The sequence below is a fragment of the Trypanosoma conorhini genome, assembly GCF_003719485.1.
Source record: "Trypanosoma conorhini strain 025E chromosome Unknown Tco_14.4_contig_00025, whole genome shotgun sequence".
NCBI classification, from domain to species: domain Eukaryota; phylum Euglenozoa; class Kinetoplastea; order Trypanosomatida; family Trypanosomatidae; genus Trypanosoma; species Trypanosoma conorhini.
The window spans coordinates 41,409-56,451 of record NW_021704112.1 but is presented as its reverse complement, the minus strand read 5'-3'; the positions used below and the strand labels follow the sequence as shown (position 1 = coordinate 56,451).

Below are 15,043 nucleotides of genomic sequence, written 5' to 3'. Positions count from 1 at the left end.
CTCTCCCTTTCCCTCTATCCCTCGCTATTTCCCTCCTTTCCTTCTTTTCTTCCTTTCCTCTCCAACTTTTTAATATTCTTCACCTTTCCGCCTCTCTACCGCGCCCGCACGCAAAGCCCTGGCTCAGTCTCTCCCCAACAGGTCAAGAGAAAGAGATGCCGGGGGCTCGCGAGGGGTCCCACTCCGCACCCTTCTGCTTTGTGAGAAGCCAACCCTTCCTTTCACCACCGCTTGACCCACCCGCCGCGCTCTCCGTGCAACTGCAAGGATGTATGCGTACAACAATGTGTTAGGTATATGTATGTGTATGTATCTGCAGAAAAAGCAAACAAACACACCTTTCACCTGGTTTCCACTAATGCTTAAATGCAGTTTCACTCCTAGTGGCACATCGACACTCGTCTCACGGGAGGCGCGCCGGCAGTGGTGGTGGTGGTGGTCGGAGGAGGAGGGAGAAGAAGCAGAAGACCAGCCAAAAACAAAAACACGGGAGGGTAAGCGCAGCCCGCGTTCTCTCCCTCTCTCTATGTGGCTATAACTTGTTTGTCTGCTTCCTTTCCTTACCTTGCTTTTCTGTATGTCCTTCACTCATAAACTGCCTCGAGGCTGCAGCAGGTAGAAGCGAGGGGAGAAAGACGAGGGGGCGGTTGACGCACCGGCAAGAGCAAAGCAACACGCGTCAGTCGAGAGGCAGCAGGACACCCGGCGCGGGGACTGGAGGACGCACAGCGCCCGCTGTGAAGCTGATACGTGGGCGGCAGGAAGCAGCCGAGCAGGGACTTTGGCCCGCGCGAAGGCTAAAGGAAAGGGCACACGTATACACGCAGCGAGACGAGAAACAAAACGAAGACAATAAACAATACAACGAACTATGGCTCCTGGATACATGCTATTATGCGTGGCAACCCTGCAGAGGAGTGGGCACGGGGCACAGGTCCTGTTAACCGAGCACACACGAATAGAAAGCTGATCGTCACCACAACCAACACCGGGCACACGTCAGAAGATGCGTAAATGTAAATAATAATACGTCCCCCATATACACATACACACACAATTAGCAATTTGTGCGCCCAACCGTTGCACCTCGCCGTTCCGCATATTTGCTCAGACGCCCACGGGCACACACACAGCCACGGACGCACACACGCACACGCAGAGAGAGAGAGATAGAGAGGAGGGCGGAGGCTGTGCGTGCATGCATGGGGTGGAGGGCACGGTTTACATCACATGAGAAACGAAAAAAATAACGAAGAGCCAAGTGAGAGAAAGAAAACGAAAAAAAAAAGAGAGGAACAAAGGGAAAAGGCAACAAACAGAGCCATAGAGTAACAAACTGGTGCCAGTAAGTGGAAAAGGGGGGGCGGCAAGGCGTGCGGCTGTGGAAGAAATGTCGTCAGCGTCGCCGGGCCGCACCCCCAACACCCTCCAGCGGCCACTTTTGTCTCCCCACCACTGACGCAACGAGGCACTTGGCGTTTCCTCACCGCCACTTTGTCGCCTCGTGTCACACGCGCACCCACACATACATACTGACAGAGAGACCGATATAATACTTAGACGCTCATTAGTAAGAGAGGAGAGAAGAGGAGGAAAGCAAAGAAAAAAAAACACATCAAATCGAAGTAATGCCCGGCACTGAGTGACGCTGTATCGGCAGCTCAACCCAAATTTATTACACCTCGCGTATTACGTCGCCTGAGGGAAAGCGTCTGCGCGAATGCGAGAATGCATGCATGTGTATAGGAACAAAGACAACTGTGAAGCTGGGCGCTGAGCAGTCTCACACACGAATAAGAGAGAGGCACATAAAAGGGAAAATGGAAAGGGACACAACCGCTAAGGCAGAAGCAGGCGCAAAGGAACCGAGAAAGCCCCCTTCTTCACAAAGCATCACTCTACACTGCCCGTTCATTAAACTGCACTTTTAACTTATTTTCTACCCATATACCACATTCACTTTACAATGCACCCAAACCGTATCTACTGGAACAATTTCGGAGTCTTCGTTCTCTTTCTCATTACTTAGCTAGGGCTCGTTTGCCCGCTTTCACCTCGTCTCGGTTCACACCCTGCGCGCAATGTCGCGGCCGGCTGATTTCAGCGAAGGAAGCACCCCGGTGCGAGGGACGCCCCCAACACCGGCAACCTTACGTCTTTTGGAATCTCGGCCTGCGCCTGCGGAGGCGGCGGCGGCAGAAATGTTCGATGTCCGACAAATTTCGCCCATCTCGCCTGTTGGATTGGGAGACAGGGGGTGCGTCGGCTGAGGAACCTGGCGGAGATTGTAGAGAGAACTATTCAGGGAGTTTGCGCTCCCACACCTCCTCTCACCATCCAGAGAAGCAATACACGTGACAGGTGCAGTGTTTTTTGCGTCCTCACCGTCGAGAAAGGACGGTTTGTGCACGATTGCTGCAGCGCCGGCCTCTGAATTTTGAAAAGTGCTTCGGCCGTGGGAAGGAGAAGACCGATGCGCCTCGTTGGGACTCTCCGCTCCATCGTTCGCTGCGCGTTGGTCCCCCTCCGCTAGCTCGATGAGTGACACCTCGTTGGACGGCGGTAGCTCCATCAGTGGCTTTATGGCGCGTCTCCGGGTCGGTTTCATGCGCCGCCCCGGCGGCTTGTGAAGCACCGCCTTCTCCGCCTTGGCGTTCTTTGGGGAATGAAAAGTGGCGCCTTCTATGGGCCTGGCCAGGGCCAGGCCCGCGCCCAAAACATGTGGAAGTGGACTGCGCCGAGCTTCCCCGCCCGGCGCGCGACTGACAGTCCTGGAGGGCTTCTCGGAGGTGCCGCTTCCCGCAACCGACTTCTTCTCATTGAGCTGAGGGGGAGGGCGCAGCGGGGACTGAGCGCCGCTGGCCTCACCTCCGGGCCTAAGAGTGCAGTGGCGATTGAGGCTTTGCTGCTTCTCCATGATATCATTGAGAATCACGGCACGGTCAGTGGCCTCAAGTATTCGAAACTTCCGCCGCTGGGTTTTCTCCTCCATTAGGAGCCTTTGTTCAGCTAGCCGGCGTGGCACATTGCACCTTGCTAGCGGCTGCGGCTGCCGTTGGTGGGGAGGCTTTTGGTGGTGTTCATTGGCGAATTTCTGTGTCTTTTCCAGCACCCCAACTCCGGGAGCTTTAGGGGAAAGGGGAGAGAAAATATCGTGGGGTGCGTCGTTCGCTGGCACCACCTCGCTTCTCTTGTCGCCACACGGCACTTCTCCTGTCCGTGCCCTTGCCTTGGCTACCATCGCCGTCCGCCCTGTGGACGGCCTCGGCGCATCCCACACGCGAAGCCCCACTCCCTGGGCCACCACCAGCGCAGCCCTCGGTCCCTCAGCAGCCCTCTTGGCGGCTGCCAAAACCCTCGCCACGTTCTCCTCCAGCGATCCAGCTTCCGTTGTGACCTCCGCCGTACCGTCGGGTGGCTTCGCGCCGGCGCCGGCGCCCAGCGCCGGGGGGACGGCGGCGGCTACTGTGCCTTCCCACGACGACGGGACAGACGAGGCACTTCTCACCGCAGATCCGAACCCGTCCTTCTCTGCAGGTTCTGTTCGCAGCGCCCCCACCCGTCGCTTCGCCGCATCCCCTAACAGCATCCTCACATCCTTCTCTACACCACCACCACCATCACTGCCACCTGGCGCAAACGGTGCACCTCCACGAGGCGCTGCAGACGCCTCGGACTTGGTCGGAATAAATTCTAACGGTGACGGGGCAGTTGCCCTCCCTGCCACGCCCTCAATTGCAGCCTTTTCAGGGACCCTTGTCAGCCCAGCGTCTCCTGGGTAAGTGGGGGGCCGGACGGTTCTGGTGCCCGGATGCCGTTCCAGGGCGAATCTACCAGTATTGCTGCCCGGGCCATGCGTGAATGGCCCTGCTGTGGTGGGAGGCACACATGCCCCGCTTGTTCTTGGGCGAGGCTTGTCGGGAATTGGGGGCAGATGCAGGTCCCCCATGGGATTTGGGGGGCGCGGTGGCGCGGTGGTCCTCCCCGGCACATTCGTCCCGATCTCTGAAACTGGCGGCCACTGGGCGGGCGTGACTGCATTCGTGAAGTTTCTCCTCGTTAAGGGGCTTGACGGCTCTTGCGGGGCTTCCGTTCCCTGGCCGGGAAATTTTCGCCCTTTTGCACTCAGAAAGGCCGGTGGTAGTGCGTTAGTGCCGCCGTGGGCATTGCCAACGCCACCACGTCTACCTGTGCCTCCTCGAGAGAAGGTGCTGAGGCCGATACTGGCTTCGGTCCATGGCGACAACGGACCCTCCGTGCAGCCACCGCTTACTAGCGACATTGCCCGCAACACCGACTCAGTGCGACCAGTTGGTCCAAACGGCATGGATAGAAACAGTGGCTCATTGCTCGGCGTGTACGTCGTCTCCGAGACCTCCTCGGAGGTGTACTCGGAGGAAGTTTCCGACGCATACGCCGAGTCCGAGGTGGCTGCTGAAGCTTCAGGGGACTGCGACACAGCCGTAGAGCTCGACTCCGCTACTCCACCAGGGCTCTGGTGTTGAAGTCGCTGCAAGGCAATTCTAGGCTGCTGCTGCCGCTGGTGTGGACGCATTTCTGCCGATTAAGACGAGGGGCAAAGAAATAAACGACGGCGAGATACGCGTGAGGTTTCCTTTTGCTTTTGTTTTTTAGCCCCTCCCCCTCCCCGCTTTCTTCGCCCCTTCCTATACTTTCCCGGAGTGAGAGCGAAAGAGAGAGAGAGAGAGGCACGGAGGGCGAGGCCCTAACGCGCTCGGCCACTCTCGCGTTCCTGTCCCTGCCAACGTCGCACTGCCGCCAGTCCAGCCTCAGCCTACGCCCCGCCCCTTTTGCTTTCGCCGCCTCCCCTCACTCACTCCTCCTATGCGGGCGCCTGCGTGGTGAGCTCCTGAGAGACGCCCTAAACGCGGCGAGACGCACACACAGAGAGATGTGCCCGCACACATATATAAATAGAAAAGAAGCAAAAAAGAAGAAGCAGCAGATACAACACAGAAACGTCCAAAAGTTACTTGTGTGCGTAAACGCACCCCACACCCCGTTGCATGCATTTGTGTGCATGCAATATAACGGTGATCTTGTGTAAGGTTAGGTATAATGACAGCTTCCCAAGTATGCCTTGCCATATATATGTAATCTTCTTTGAACTCGCTGCACGTCCGCCTAGAAAAGGTTCAGGTCCTTCCACTCCTTCCGCTGCCGCTCCAACTCCGCGGCGAGTTCGGCTCGCTCCTTCGTCTCCCGCTCCACGCGCTGCTTCTTGCGTGCCGCCTCCTCCGCCAGCCGCGCCGCCTCCAACTGCTGCTCCACAAGCTGCTCACGGCGTCGACGCCGCGTCCGCTCCTCCTTCGACAAGTTCGCCTCATCCGCCGCGCCAAGACTGACGCCGCCGCCGTGGTCGCCGCCCACCGGGCCTACGCTCGCCTGCCGCCGCGCCGCCTCCTCCGCCTCCTTCTCCTTCTTCTTCCTGTGGGCAATCTTCAGCCGCACGAGGATGGCCTCGTTGCTCAGCAGCTTGTGCGCATTTTCGGCGACGTGGAAGGCGTCGGCGGCCTTCGCCAGGGTGCACTTGTCGGGGTGGACCTTCAGCACAAGCTTGCGGAAGTTGCGGTTGATGTCAGCGAGCTCGCAGGACTCCGCGTCGAGCCGCAGGATGGCGAAGGCGTCCGCCTTCGAGGCGGCGCAGTGCAGCAGCCGCCGAATCTCCTCCGCCTGCTCCTCCTCCCCGCCCATCCACGCGGCAACGCCCTGCGCAGCGACGACTTAACCCCCGCCCACGCCGGAGCCCGAAACTAACCAAAGAGACCAAACAACCAGTGAAGGGGCGTTGGAGCAGCGCAAGAAAGAGCACACACATACACAGAGAGAGAGACGCAGAGAGAGAGAGAGAGTGAGGGAGAGAGAGGGCCGTCTACGGCCTGCTTCTCCCTTGCCGAAGCCACGAAGAGCGAGAACCGGAAAAAAAGTCAGTTGCTATGAGGAGCGCACACGTGCATGATTTCACCATCCAGCGCAGACTCCCAGGCGAGTCTGCGAACAAAAAGAAAAGGAAAGAAAGAAACGAATAATTCTCAAAAAAAAATGCCGACGAAAAGGAGCCGCTTTCAAAAACGTACCCTTCTGTGAGGTCTCCCACAGTAAGCACTGCGAAGCAAAGTTCACTGTGGGACACACTATCACACACACACATATATATATATATATATAATATAATATAATGTCTGCAAGCCGCGGCTCTTCCTCTCGCAAGCTCTCAAGAAAAGAAAAGCATCAAAATACAAAAAAAAAACAGCAACAACAACGCGTGCGACCCACCGTAACCCACGACGCGCAGACGGCAGCTGGCATTGAAGGAGAGAAGCAAGGGTGCACACCGAGCCCACGTGAGCTCTCTCTCTCTCTCTCTCTCTCCGCCACTACGTGCACGCGGCAAAGAAGGTTATGATCGGTCTGGGATTACGCCCCTTCCTTTTTTTTTTCTTCTTTTGTTATTTTTCTCCTTTTCGCTTTCCAGCCCCCTCCCTCTCCTTCTTTTTCTTAATTTTATTTGACTTTAAAGAAGATTCACCGACACGAATATTTGTTTGAGAATATGCGGTAACGCCTGCGTGTCCAGGCACTCAAAACCGTGACCGGGCGGCATCTCCGCCTGCAGGTCCTCCGCCTGCTCCCCCAGCGTCGCGATGAAGATGCAAAACATCTGCACCTCCCGGTGGCTCCGCATAATGGCGCTCAGTCCACGCGGACTAATGCCGTAGCGCGGCAGGTTCGCGTCGCTGATAACAAACACCAGATACGCGTCCCCCTTTTCCGCCGTGACAAGGTCAATGCTTTGCCGCATCGCCTCCACAGTGTTGTCGCCCGACCAGCAGTACTGCGCGTGGGCCACCATGCGCTGGCACACCTCCATGCGCGCCTTCTGGTGGGCGGGCGGCTGGCCAAAGGGGACCAGCTCAATGCACGCGCTGTCGCCGTTGTGGCCCACCATCGCGTAGTCAATCTTCTCCTCAAACCCGGCAAACGCCTCCATGACCATCACGGTGGATTCCAACAGCTTGGACAGGCGATGGTCCATTCCCTCAAAGCGGTACATGCTGGCACTCACATCCAGCACGAACAGCAGACGCTTCTTGTGCTTGGACTGAAACGGGTTCGTTTCAGTCGAGTCGGCGCGTCGCTTGTAGATGTTGCGCTCCCCGACAATGCCTTCCACGATCTTGCTGTCGTCCCAGACGCCATCCGTCTGGCCCCGCAGCCATGTACGTTCACCCTCGGCTGCCTTCAAGCCGCCCAGCAGGCTTCGCAGCAACGCGACCGGGGCCTGCACGCGCTCCTGGAGGGACCTGTACTGCTCGTACTCCCGCGCACTCATACCAATCTCCCGCAGTCGCTCCTCTAGCGCGGCCTTGCCCATGCGTCTTGCCTCTTCGATAATGTTAGGTGGCACCCGTTGCTTTTCCTCCGGTGAAACCTGGTGCACCGGCCACCCCTTGTCGAGACGGTACGGCCCGACCAGGCCGCCAAGTCCGGCAGTGTCCGTGCCGCCAGTGCCACCCGCGTAGGTGTTGCCGCCGTGATGCTCCTCGTCATCCTCCTTGCCGTGCTTTAGCGTGCCGGAGGGTCTCTTTCGCGGGGTACTGTACGTCATCGGTAGTGGCTGCCGCGGAGCTGACGCGACGGCGCCGACCTGCTTGACGGAGCCCTCAAGCAAGGCGGACCAGCTGCGGTAGCGCTGCTGCACGCGCTCCTCCACGACGTCGGCCACCGACACGCGCTGTGCGGCGTTGTCGTACCACAGCGCCACCCCCGCGCCCTCGTCCAAGACAAACAAGGGGTTACCAGCGGCTTGCAACCGGGATGACGCGGCGGCGGCATCCTCCGTCGCCGTCGCCGTCGCCGCGGGCGGGGGCGCAAACCGGCGCACCGTGTGCTGATGAAAGTCAACCGCAACGGTCCTGCCGCCGTGTTTGGCTGACGACGGCTCCGTCGCCAGCAGCTGGTGGTGGGGATGGTTGACGCGCAGCGCGCCGGCACCGACGGCAGCTGCGGCGTCGGCATCGGTGAATACACGCATTGACCACGTCTTCTTCTCTGGCGAGTATTCCTCCACTGCCATGTACACAACGCCGCCACGGCTTGTACCGTTGCCGCTTGGCACAACGACAGCCCCCTTCAGTTCAGCCGGTGTGAGAGGCTGCAGCAGCGCCTGATGCGACGCCGCAGCAGCAGCCGCCGCCGCCGGGGACTGAGTCCCCACGAACCCAACGACGTCGCCGGCGATGCCGCTTGGCAGCTGGCAGAGGCTTGCCTTCGCCTCCCCGTCTGCAAAGACGGCCAGCTTCAGCACGCACTTGAGGACGGTTTCCCCGGCCCGGAGGGACACCATCGCCAGATTGTCGGTCACGAACTGCACGGCATCGACGCCCTCCGCGGGGACCGTGACGGCGACGCGGCGACCGTTCATCCAGACGAACAACTCTGCACTGCGCGGTCGCGTCATGGCGACAATGCCGCTCAGTGGCCGTACGGCAGCGAGGCACGCCGCCGCCTCGGAGGAGGGCGGTGCCATTCGGACCGGAAGCACGGCGCCCCGGGCGCATTCTGCCGCCGCCGCGTCTTGCTGCGGGGCAACGCGGGAATGGGGGGCCGCAGCGGCCAGCGGGTTAATCAGCAGCACGAGGCCTGACGGCGCGTCCACCACAGCCACGCGCGGGACCGGGGCGCTGAGGGTGTCTTGCAGCCAGTCAGCCGATGCGCCTGCCGCCGCGGCGAGCGAGGCGGCGTGCGACTCGGCGTTGAAGGCCAGCAACAATGGCGCCAGGGCGGACGAAGAAGCCACGGCAGCGACGGCGGGCAAGTACTGTGTCAGGTCAAAAAACTGAATATGACCTGGAGGAAGATGCGAGCGCCGCACCGCCGCCATCCCGAGGGAGACGACAGACGGCGGCGCCACCACGGCGACAATAACGCGCTTACTGCGACTGCCGCTGTGACTCGCGTCGCTGGGGTCCTCCTCACGCAGGAGGAGGACGGCGAGGGTGACTAGGGCCCCCGTCTCCGCGTCTGTCTCCATCGGTGCGACACCCAACACGACGTCGCCTGCACGCAGAAACGGAAGACGCGGGGCCGCCAGCCATTCTGTAAACCCCTCCGACTCGCCATTCGGCAGAGCGGCGGCAAACTCCGCCTCTCTGTAGCGCTCGCACCAAGTGGGCACGGGTTGCGCAGGGCATGGCCCACCGCACTCGTCGTCGGTGAGAAAGCGCACCGGAAGCGACGTCGCACCTTCCGCGGATGACGCCGCCGCCGCCGCCCCCGGCACTTCCAGAGGCTGCGGCAGGACCTGCAGCGGCAGCGGCTGCCCAGCACGGAGCGGCAGGAGGCGTCGCATGCCGCCGGCGGTCATAAGCGGGTGGAGGTGCAGGTGCAATACCTGACGGACGAGGTGCAGGGTGTTTTCGTTGCGTGCGTCAAAGTTGAAGACGTTGTTGAGGGCGTCGTAAATGCCATCATGTGGAAACGCCGCCATGTGCTTCACCACGGCTATCAACTCACGCAGGGAGAAGGGGTAGGTGAGGTGGCCCTCCTCAAAGCTCTCCTGCAGACGCTGGAACGCCCCAATGAGTCGCACCAGCAGCGCGTCGGGGATGCTTGGGCCGTACGCCTTCAGCACACGTAGTTGCGAAAGCGCATCCGGGTTGCCCATCACGTAGGACGCAAACAAGTCACCGCACTCACGGTAGAAGTCGTTGCCGTGGAACGGAAACCCTGGCGGATTTGCAAGCACGATGATTCGAAAGTCCGGGTGCATGGCAATGACATTTGCCGTCTCGCCGGCGTCGCCGCCTGCGGCCATGGCACGTGCGCGTGGGCCGCGTATCTGCCGTCCATCGCGGAGGCGCATCTCGTGATCCTCCACGAGTCCCTTCAGCACCTGCACCACCTCCACCGGGGCCTTGTCAATCTCGTCCACGACGAGGCAGTGCCCCCGCTGCACCGCCTTCACCAGCGGGGAGTCCGACCAGACGACGCGGCCGGCCTCAACGGTCGGATTGATGGTGAGGGTGCCGACAGTGGTGTCCCGGTGGAGTTGTATGTACTGCCGCGGCACGCCTATGCGGGCAAGGAAGGCGTCTACCACCTTGTTCTTCCCAACACCCTGGTTCCCAATCAATAGGATATTATTTCCCACAGCGTACTGCTTTGCGAGCCAGGCAATGATGGACTCGTGCACAGGATTGGAGTGGAAGTAGGGAACATACGGCACCATCGCCCGCTCCTCCTCCGAGTACACGCGATTGCTGCACAAAACAAGTTTGCCATGCACCGCGAAGACACGCGCAGGCGCATGGCCATTTCCCTCATTTGTCCTGTTGAGCGCATCTGAAGCTGCGAGCTCCACGAGAACATCTTGGCGTTTGCTTCGACGTCCTTCCGACAGTTCGGCTTCCGTGCGTGCAACCTTTCGCGTCTGACGATGGGGGTGCTGTTGTTGTTGCTGTTGTTCTGGTTCGTGACGGCCCACGTCAGAAAAGCCGCAGGAGCGCATCACCTGCCTCACCTGCTCGGCCGTCAGTGCGTTCATAAGCGGCAGCAGCACTGCGGACTCCACACCGGGCGTGAAGTCATCCGGGTAGCGCACACTGAAGCGGATTAAGTGGAGCAGCTGCCGTAGACTCAGCTGCGGCACCTTGGGCTCGGTCTCCTGCAGACGTTCGAGTGCATCGCGCAGGCGCAGAAGCCGGTCAATGTCACGCGTGACAGCCTCCAGCGTCCTCTCAGCCTCCGTGCCACTATCCTCCTCGGCGAGAGCGCCCATTTCTGTTCGCCACGTTTGCCGTTCGTTTGTCGCCACCCGTGCGAGGACGGCGTGCAGCGCCGCGCGCGTGGTGGCCGGCATCATCACGAGCCCAAAGAGAGAGGTCACTTCGTGCGTGACTCTCCAGGACCCCTGCTTCGGCCTGCCGCCGCCACCAGCAAAGACTCCGCACCGCGCGGTCGCCACGACGCGAAAGGAGGGGTGCACGGGAAAAATGCGCCGTGCCTGCATTTCCTGGTCCGTCGCCATCAACTCCCGCTTGAGTATCTCGTACTCCCGCTGCGACCGGAGCAGTGTGCCGTCGTAGAGGCTCGTGTTCCCGTCCACGAGGAGCTGTTGGAGGGACGACAGCATTCCATGTGGTAGTTTGTCGACGCCGTCAAGGACGGCGATGTGGCCGCCCAGCGCGGCCTCCACAAGTGCGCTGTTTTCCCACCTTGTGTCCCCCGTCGAGGCGTCCGTCGTGCGGCGCTGGAAGAGGTCTTTGTTCGTCATGTCGGCGTACATGTACATCGTCTCCGTGCGATACCCCGCCAAGTGGGCAAACTCGCGAAGCAGCGTCGTCTTGCCGCAGCCGGTTGGCCCGAGCAGCAAAATATGCTGCCCCGCAATGTGCAGCTGCAGCATGGACTGCAGCACGTGATAGTGCGCCGGGGTGAACACGCTGCAGGGCGTGGGGCAGCGCTCGGCCACCACGATTGCCCGTCCCGCCTCTTCCCGTGTTGCGGGGACGGCGGCCGCACCCAGGTAAATCGGCAGAAGATAGGTGCCGCCGCCTTTGCTGCAGGCAATGCACGCGTCCCCCACCACGGTACTGCGGCCGTGCTCCGCTACACGGATGTTTTCAACCCGTAGCACGTCGTTGAACTCCTCCGGACGACGAGCCGCCTCAGGCTCCTCGCTGCCTCTCTCAGCGCCGTCACGGCTACCACGGCGCCGCTGGGAGACCACATTCTCGCGCAACGCCTGACGCAAGCGCCCCTGTCCTCGTGTCGGGGAGGAGCCTCTTACAGCACGGGGGCTCGTGGCACCCTGCTCCGCCGCGCTGAGGTCGCCCGCCTGGTCGATGCCGACGTCCTCTCCGTCATTGTCGATCGAAGTGCGGCGGCATTCGTACAACGGAGCGGCAATGTGGCACGCGGCGAGCACCCGCTCATACTCACGCCTGCGACGCGTGGACTCCTCGAGGTGTGCGGCGCCCGCAGTTGCGGTCTGCTGCGCGTACAGCATCCACGGGAAGGCGCGCGGGAGGATTTCCCCGAGAGGAATATCAGGGAACAACTGCAGCTGCCTTGACAACACCGCAATCTCGTAGCTGCCAATGGTGTGCAATCCACGATGCGTCATTGCCGCCCCGCCGCCACTTGTCTGGGGATTGTTGCCTTGTTCACGGCCGCTGCCGCCGCCCGCCTGCTTCCCACCCACGACAAAATCCTTCGTGCTCGCGTTTACCTCATCAATGATGGATCGGAGCTTTAACAGCGACTCCGCCGCATCCGCGCCCCGCCCACCGCTCACCACCGCAGCGGCAGTCGTCCCCTGCGTCACCGCCAGTCCGGGCAACGGAATGGTAACGTAAAGGCATTGAAAGCGTGAGCGCAGCGGGGGGTCGAGTGGGTTGCCGTCGTATGGGGGAACAGGAACTGTGAGACCCACAACGCGAAAGTGCTCGGAGACGCGAATGAAGCCCATCCGGCGCAACTCCTCCTGCGCCGCCGCGTGTTTCAGGGCATCTTCAGCACCCTGCCTCTCCCTGCCCTGGTCGTCGCTGCGATTCTGCTCGTATCGGCCTCGCCTCGTGGAGAGAAGTTCCTGCAACAGCCGGTCATATCGCTCCGGGTGGATGAGCATCATGCCATTTTCAAGGTGCATCTCACGGTTCTCCAGAAGGTTATTGATCACCGGCAGCACATTACGCTCCACCTTCTCCAGACCCTCCAAGAGCAGCAGCTGTCCCTCGCGGGCCGCCACCACGACGCACTGGTCATCGTAGACAAGTGTGCCATTGCGTATCTCGCGGCGCTGGCCGAGGTCGCTCTCGGTGGTGTCGCGATTAAGTGAAAGGCACTGCACCTCACGCCGCACAAGGTGGGAGTACATCTGCACTAGCCACCGCAGCGCGGGGCCGGGCTCGCCCACGAGGCACATGTCCTGCCGGAGCTGCTCCTTCTGGCACATCCAGCGCAGGTAGCTGCGCGTCGTGGGGTCCTGCAGCTGAAAGAAGGCGTTGCCTCCGCGCAGCTGCAACCCGCCGTCGCCGAAGCCATGGGTGGCAAACTCGTCGCTGCTCTCGGGTTTATCCGCACCATCGCCGCAGCTCGCGGCACCGGGAAGGAGCCAATTGACATGCTCCGGGTGGTGGAGGCTCGTCGGCACAGGCACCGTGATGTCCCCAATGGTGAGCAGGAGGCCGTCGCTGCCGCTGCTGCTACCGCCTCGGCCCTGAGTGAAGAGGTGCGAGCTGGCAAACGGCGCTGCTGCCTCGACCACTGCGTGGCGCGCCAGCATTCCGATGAGGGTGCGCTGGCGATGCCTAAACATTGAATTTGACACTACTTTTTTTCTACCTCCGCGCACGTTTTCATTCGCGAAACGGAGTCCACGCAGAAATCGTGAGAGGAGCACACCGAAATAAGAAAAGAAGTACAAAAAAAAAGGGGGCATACATTGGCGGCGGCCCACAGCAAGGACGGATGGACGCACTCCCCTCCCCGCTTTGCCCAACAAAAACCCATACACCCACGCCCACGCACCCGCACCTACAAGCGTGAATGTCACTACGATACTTCATATTAGTCATGCAAGGGGGAAATCCGCGTGGCGGTGGGTCAGCTCCCACACGCGTTGGATCTCCACCACTGCCTCCTCCGCCTCCGCCACGCTGAAGAAGCCCAGCGTGAGCGTCACCGCTTTGCCGGGCTCCGCTGCAGAATTCACGTGCGTCAGGCCCCGGCGCACGCGCGAGTCCTCCTCCTGCTGCTGCTGTCCGTCGTGTTGCTGATATCCAGTGCACACAATGACACCAGTGAGAGAGTTGCAGGAAATGGATTGCATCGCGGCGACGGTAAACCACCGCGAGTGCATCTCACTATGGTGCAGCGGCAGTTCCACCGCCAGCAGCTTGGCGTTGTGACGAGGAACAGCATAGAGGCGCTCGGTAGAGAGCACGAGTTGACAGAGAAGTGGCTGCTGTTCTCTCCTCGCCCCTGCTGCAGTGGAAGTGGCCGCACGAGGGAACTCCATGGCGTAGACTTGGTACTGAAACACCTCCGGCTCCGCGATGAGACTGTCCTCAAGCCGCTCATGCCAGTAATTCATCCGCGCCTCACGGAAGAGGCAGCACCACTCCTGCTCCAAGAAAGGGGAACCTTCACTGGGAACATGCGGCACCCCGGCGGACCACGGTGGTCGCACGAGGCCGACGTGAAACTCCCGCACTCGCAGTCCGCCGGGAGTGCCGTCGGGCGCTGTCACCTGCACCTCCGTGAACACGTCGTCCACGCAGCGGCACTGCACCTCCGCCATGTAGCGCTGCAGCAAGGTGCGCTGCGCGGACGGTTTGGGGCCCTTCTTCCGCGTGCTGAAGTACTCAATAGCGAAGCCGTGGCAGTTGGCGCCTGCTTCGTTGCGCTCTGCAGCCCACACACGCGCGGGGTGATTGTGCAGCGGAACCACCGCTCGAACCAGCCCGAGGCTCTCGCGCCACATCACCTCCGGCGGCGGTGCTGGTGGCGGCGGCTGTGTGTTGCAGGCCCCCTCTCTCTCCCTCTGTTGCTGCCGTTGCAACTCGTCCGCCTCCCCGTCCGCGCGCTTACTGTCAACTGGCCGCGACGACGACGACGACGACGATGGCGGCGGCGGCGGCGGGTGGCGCTGCAGCAACTTGTAGACATGTTTGGCTGTGAGCACCAGCTGCACGTCGTAGCCGCTCGGAAAGAAGTCCAACTCACGGCCGTCGTCGCCAACTTTGTGCCGCACAACGGTGCTGCCGGTGATGTACACGTCGCCGTGCGGCTCAAGGATGCGCACGACGCCCCGCCCGCTCATCCCGCACCAGCCGCGTCGCCCGCCGCTACTCCCTGGACGATACTCGGGCAGTCTGCAGGGCGAGGCAAGCAGGGAAGGGGCAGTGGAGGAGGGAGAAATGACACAAGGAGGCAACAAGCACACACGCAGAAGGGGGGGGGGGGAGGGAAAAAAAAAACGAATTCGAGAGAAACTAACACCGCTCTTTTTTTTTTT

General features: G+C 61.0%; 4 protein-coding genes across 4 annotated transcripts, besides 11 other annotated features; all 4 read right to left on the bottom strand.

Annotated features, from left to right (window-relative positions):
- Nucleotides 1-27: 27 nt before the first annotated feature.
- Nucleotides 28-63: a sequence feature (A-rich).
- Nucleotides 64-423: 360 nt separating this feature from the next.
- Nucleotides 424-452: a microsatellite.
- A 669-nt stretch (nucleotides 453-1,121) lies between these two features.
- Nucleotides 1,122-1,153: a microsatellite.
- A 4-nt stretch (nucleotides 1,154-1,157) lies between these two features.
- Nucleotides 1,158-1,180: a microsatellite.
- Nucleotides 1,181-1,233: 53 nt separating this feature from the next.
- Nucleotides 1,234-1,307: a microsatellite.
- A 758-nt stretch (nucleotides 1,308-2,065) lies between these two features.
- Nucleotides 2,066-4,555, bottom strand: Tco025E_00915 (uncharacterized protein; the record flags this gene model as incomplete). The annotated part of the gene is made up of 1 exon (XM_029367854.1): nucleotides 2,066-4,555. One exon carries the CDS (start codon nucleotides 4,553-4,555, stop codon nucleotides 2,066-2,068), a length of 2,490 nt encoding a protein of 829 aa, XP_029232039.1.
- A 125-nt stretch (nucleotides 4,556-4,680) lies between these two features.
- Nucleotides 4,681-4,709: a microsatellite.
- A 436-nt stretch (nucleotides 4,710-5,145) lies between these two features.
- On the bottom strand, nucleotides 5,146-5,715 carry Tco025E_00914 (chaperone protein DNAJ; the record flags this gene model as incomplete). The annotated part of the gene is made up of 1 exon (XM_029367853.1): nucleotides 5,146-5,715. One exon carries the CDS (start codon nucleotides 5,713-5,715, stop codon nucleotides 5,146-5,148), a length of 570 nt encoding a protein of 189 aa, XP_029232038.1.
- Nucleotides 5,716-5,843: 128 nt separating this feature from the next.
- Nucleotides 5,844-5,887: a microsatellite.
- A 134-nt stretch (nucleotides 5,888-6,021) lies between these two features.
- Nucleotides 6,022-6,047: a microsatellite.
- Nucleotides 6,048-6,170: 123 nt separating this feature from the next.
- Nucleotides 6,171-6,199: a microsatellite.
- Nucleotides 6,200-6,370: 171 nt separating this feature from the next.
- Nucleotides 6,371-6,393: a microsatellite.
- A 58-nt stretch (nucleotides 6,394-6,451) lies between these two features.
- Nucleotides 6,452-6,486: a sequence feature (A-rich).
- A 49-nt stretch (nucleotides 6,487-6,535) lies between these two features.
- Nucleotides 6,536-13,342, bottom strand: Tco025E_00913 (putative heat shock protein HslVU, ATPase subunit HslU; the record flags this gene model as incomplete). Its single annotated transcript, XM_029367852.1, has 1 exon — nucleotides 6,536-13,342. The coding sequence occupies one exon, from the start codon at nucleotides 13,340-13,342 to the stop codon at nucleotides 6,536-6,538; it is 6,807 nt and encodes a 2,268-aa protein (XP_029232037.1).
- A 255-nt stretch (nucleotides 13,343-13,597) lies between these two features.
- On the bottom strand, nucleotides 13,598-14,848 carry Tco025E_00912 (uncharacterized protein; the record flags this gene model as incomplete). The annotated part of the gene is made up of 1 exon (XM_029367851.1): nucleotides 13,598-14,848. The coding sequence occupies one exon, from the start codon at nucleotides 14,846-14,848 to the stop codon at nucleotides 13,598-13,600; it is 1,251 nt and encodes a 416-aa protein (XP_029232036.1).
- Between the last annotated feature and the right edge of the window lie 195 nt (nucleotides 14,849-15,043).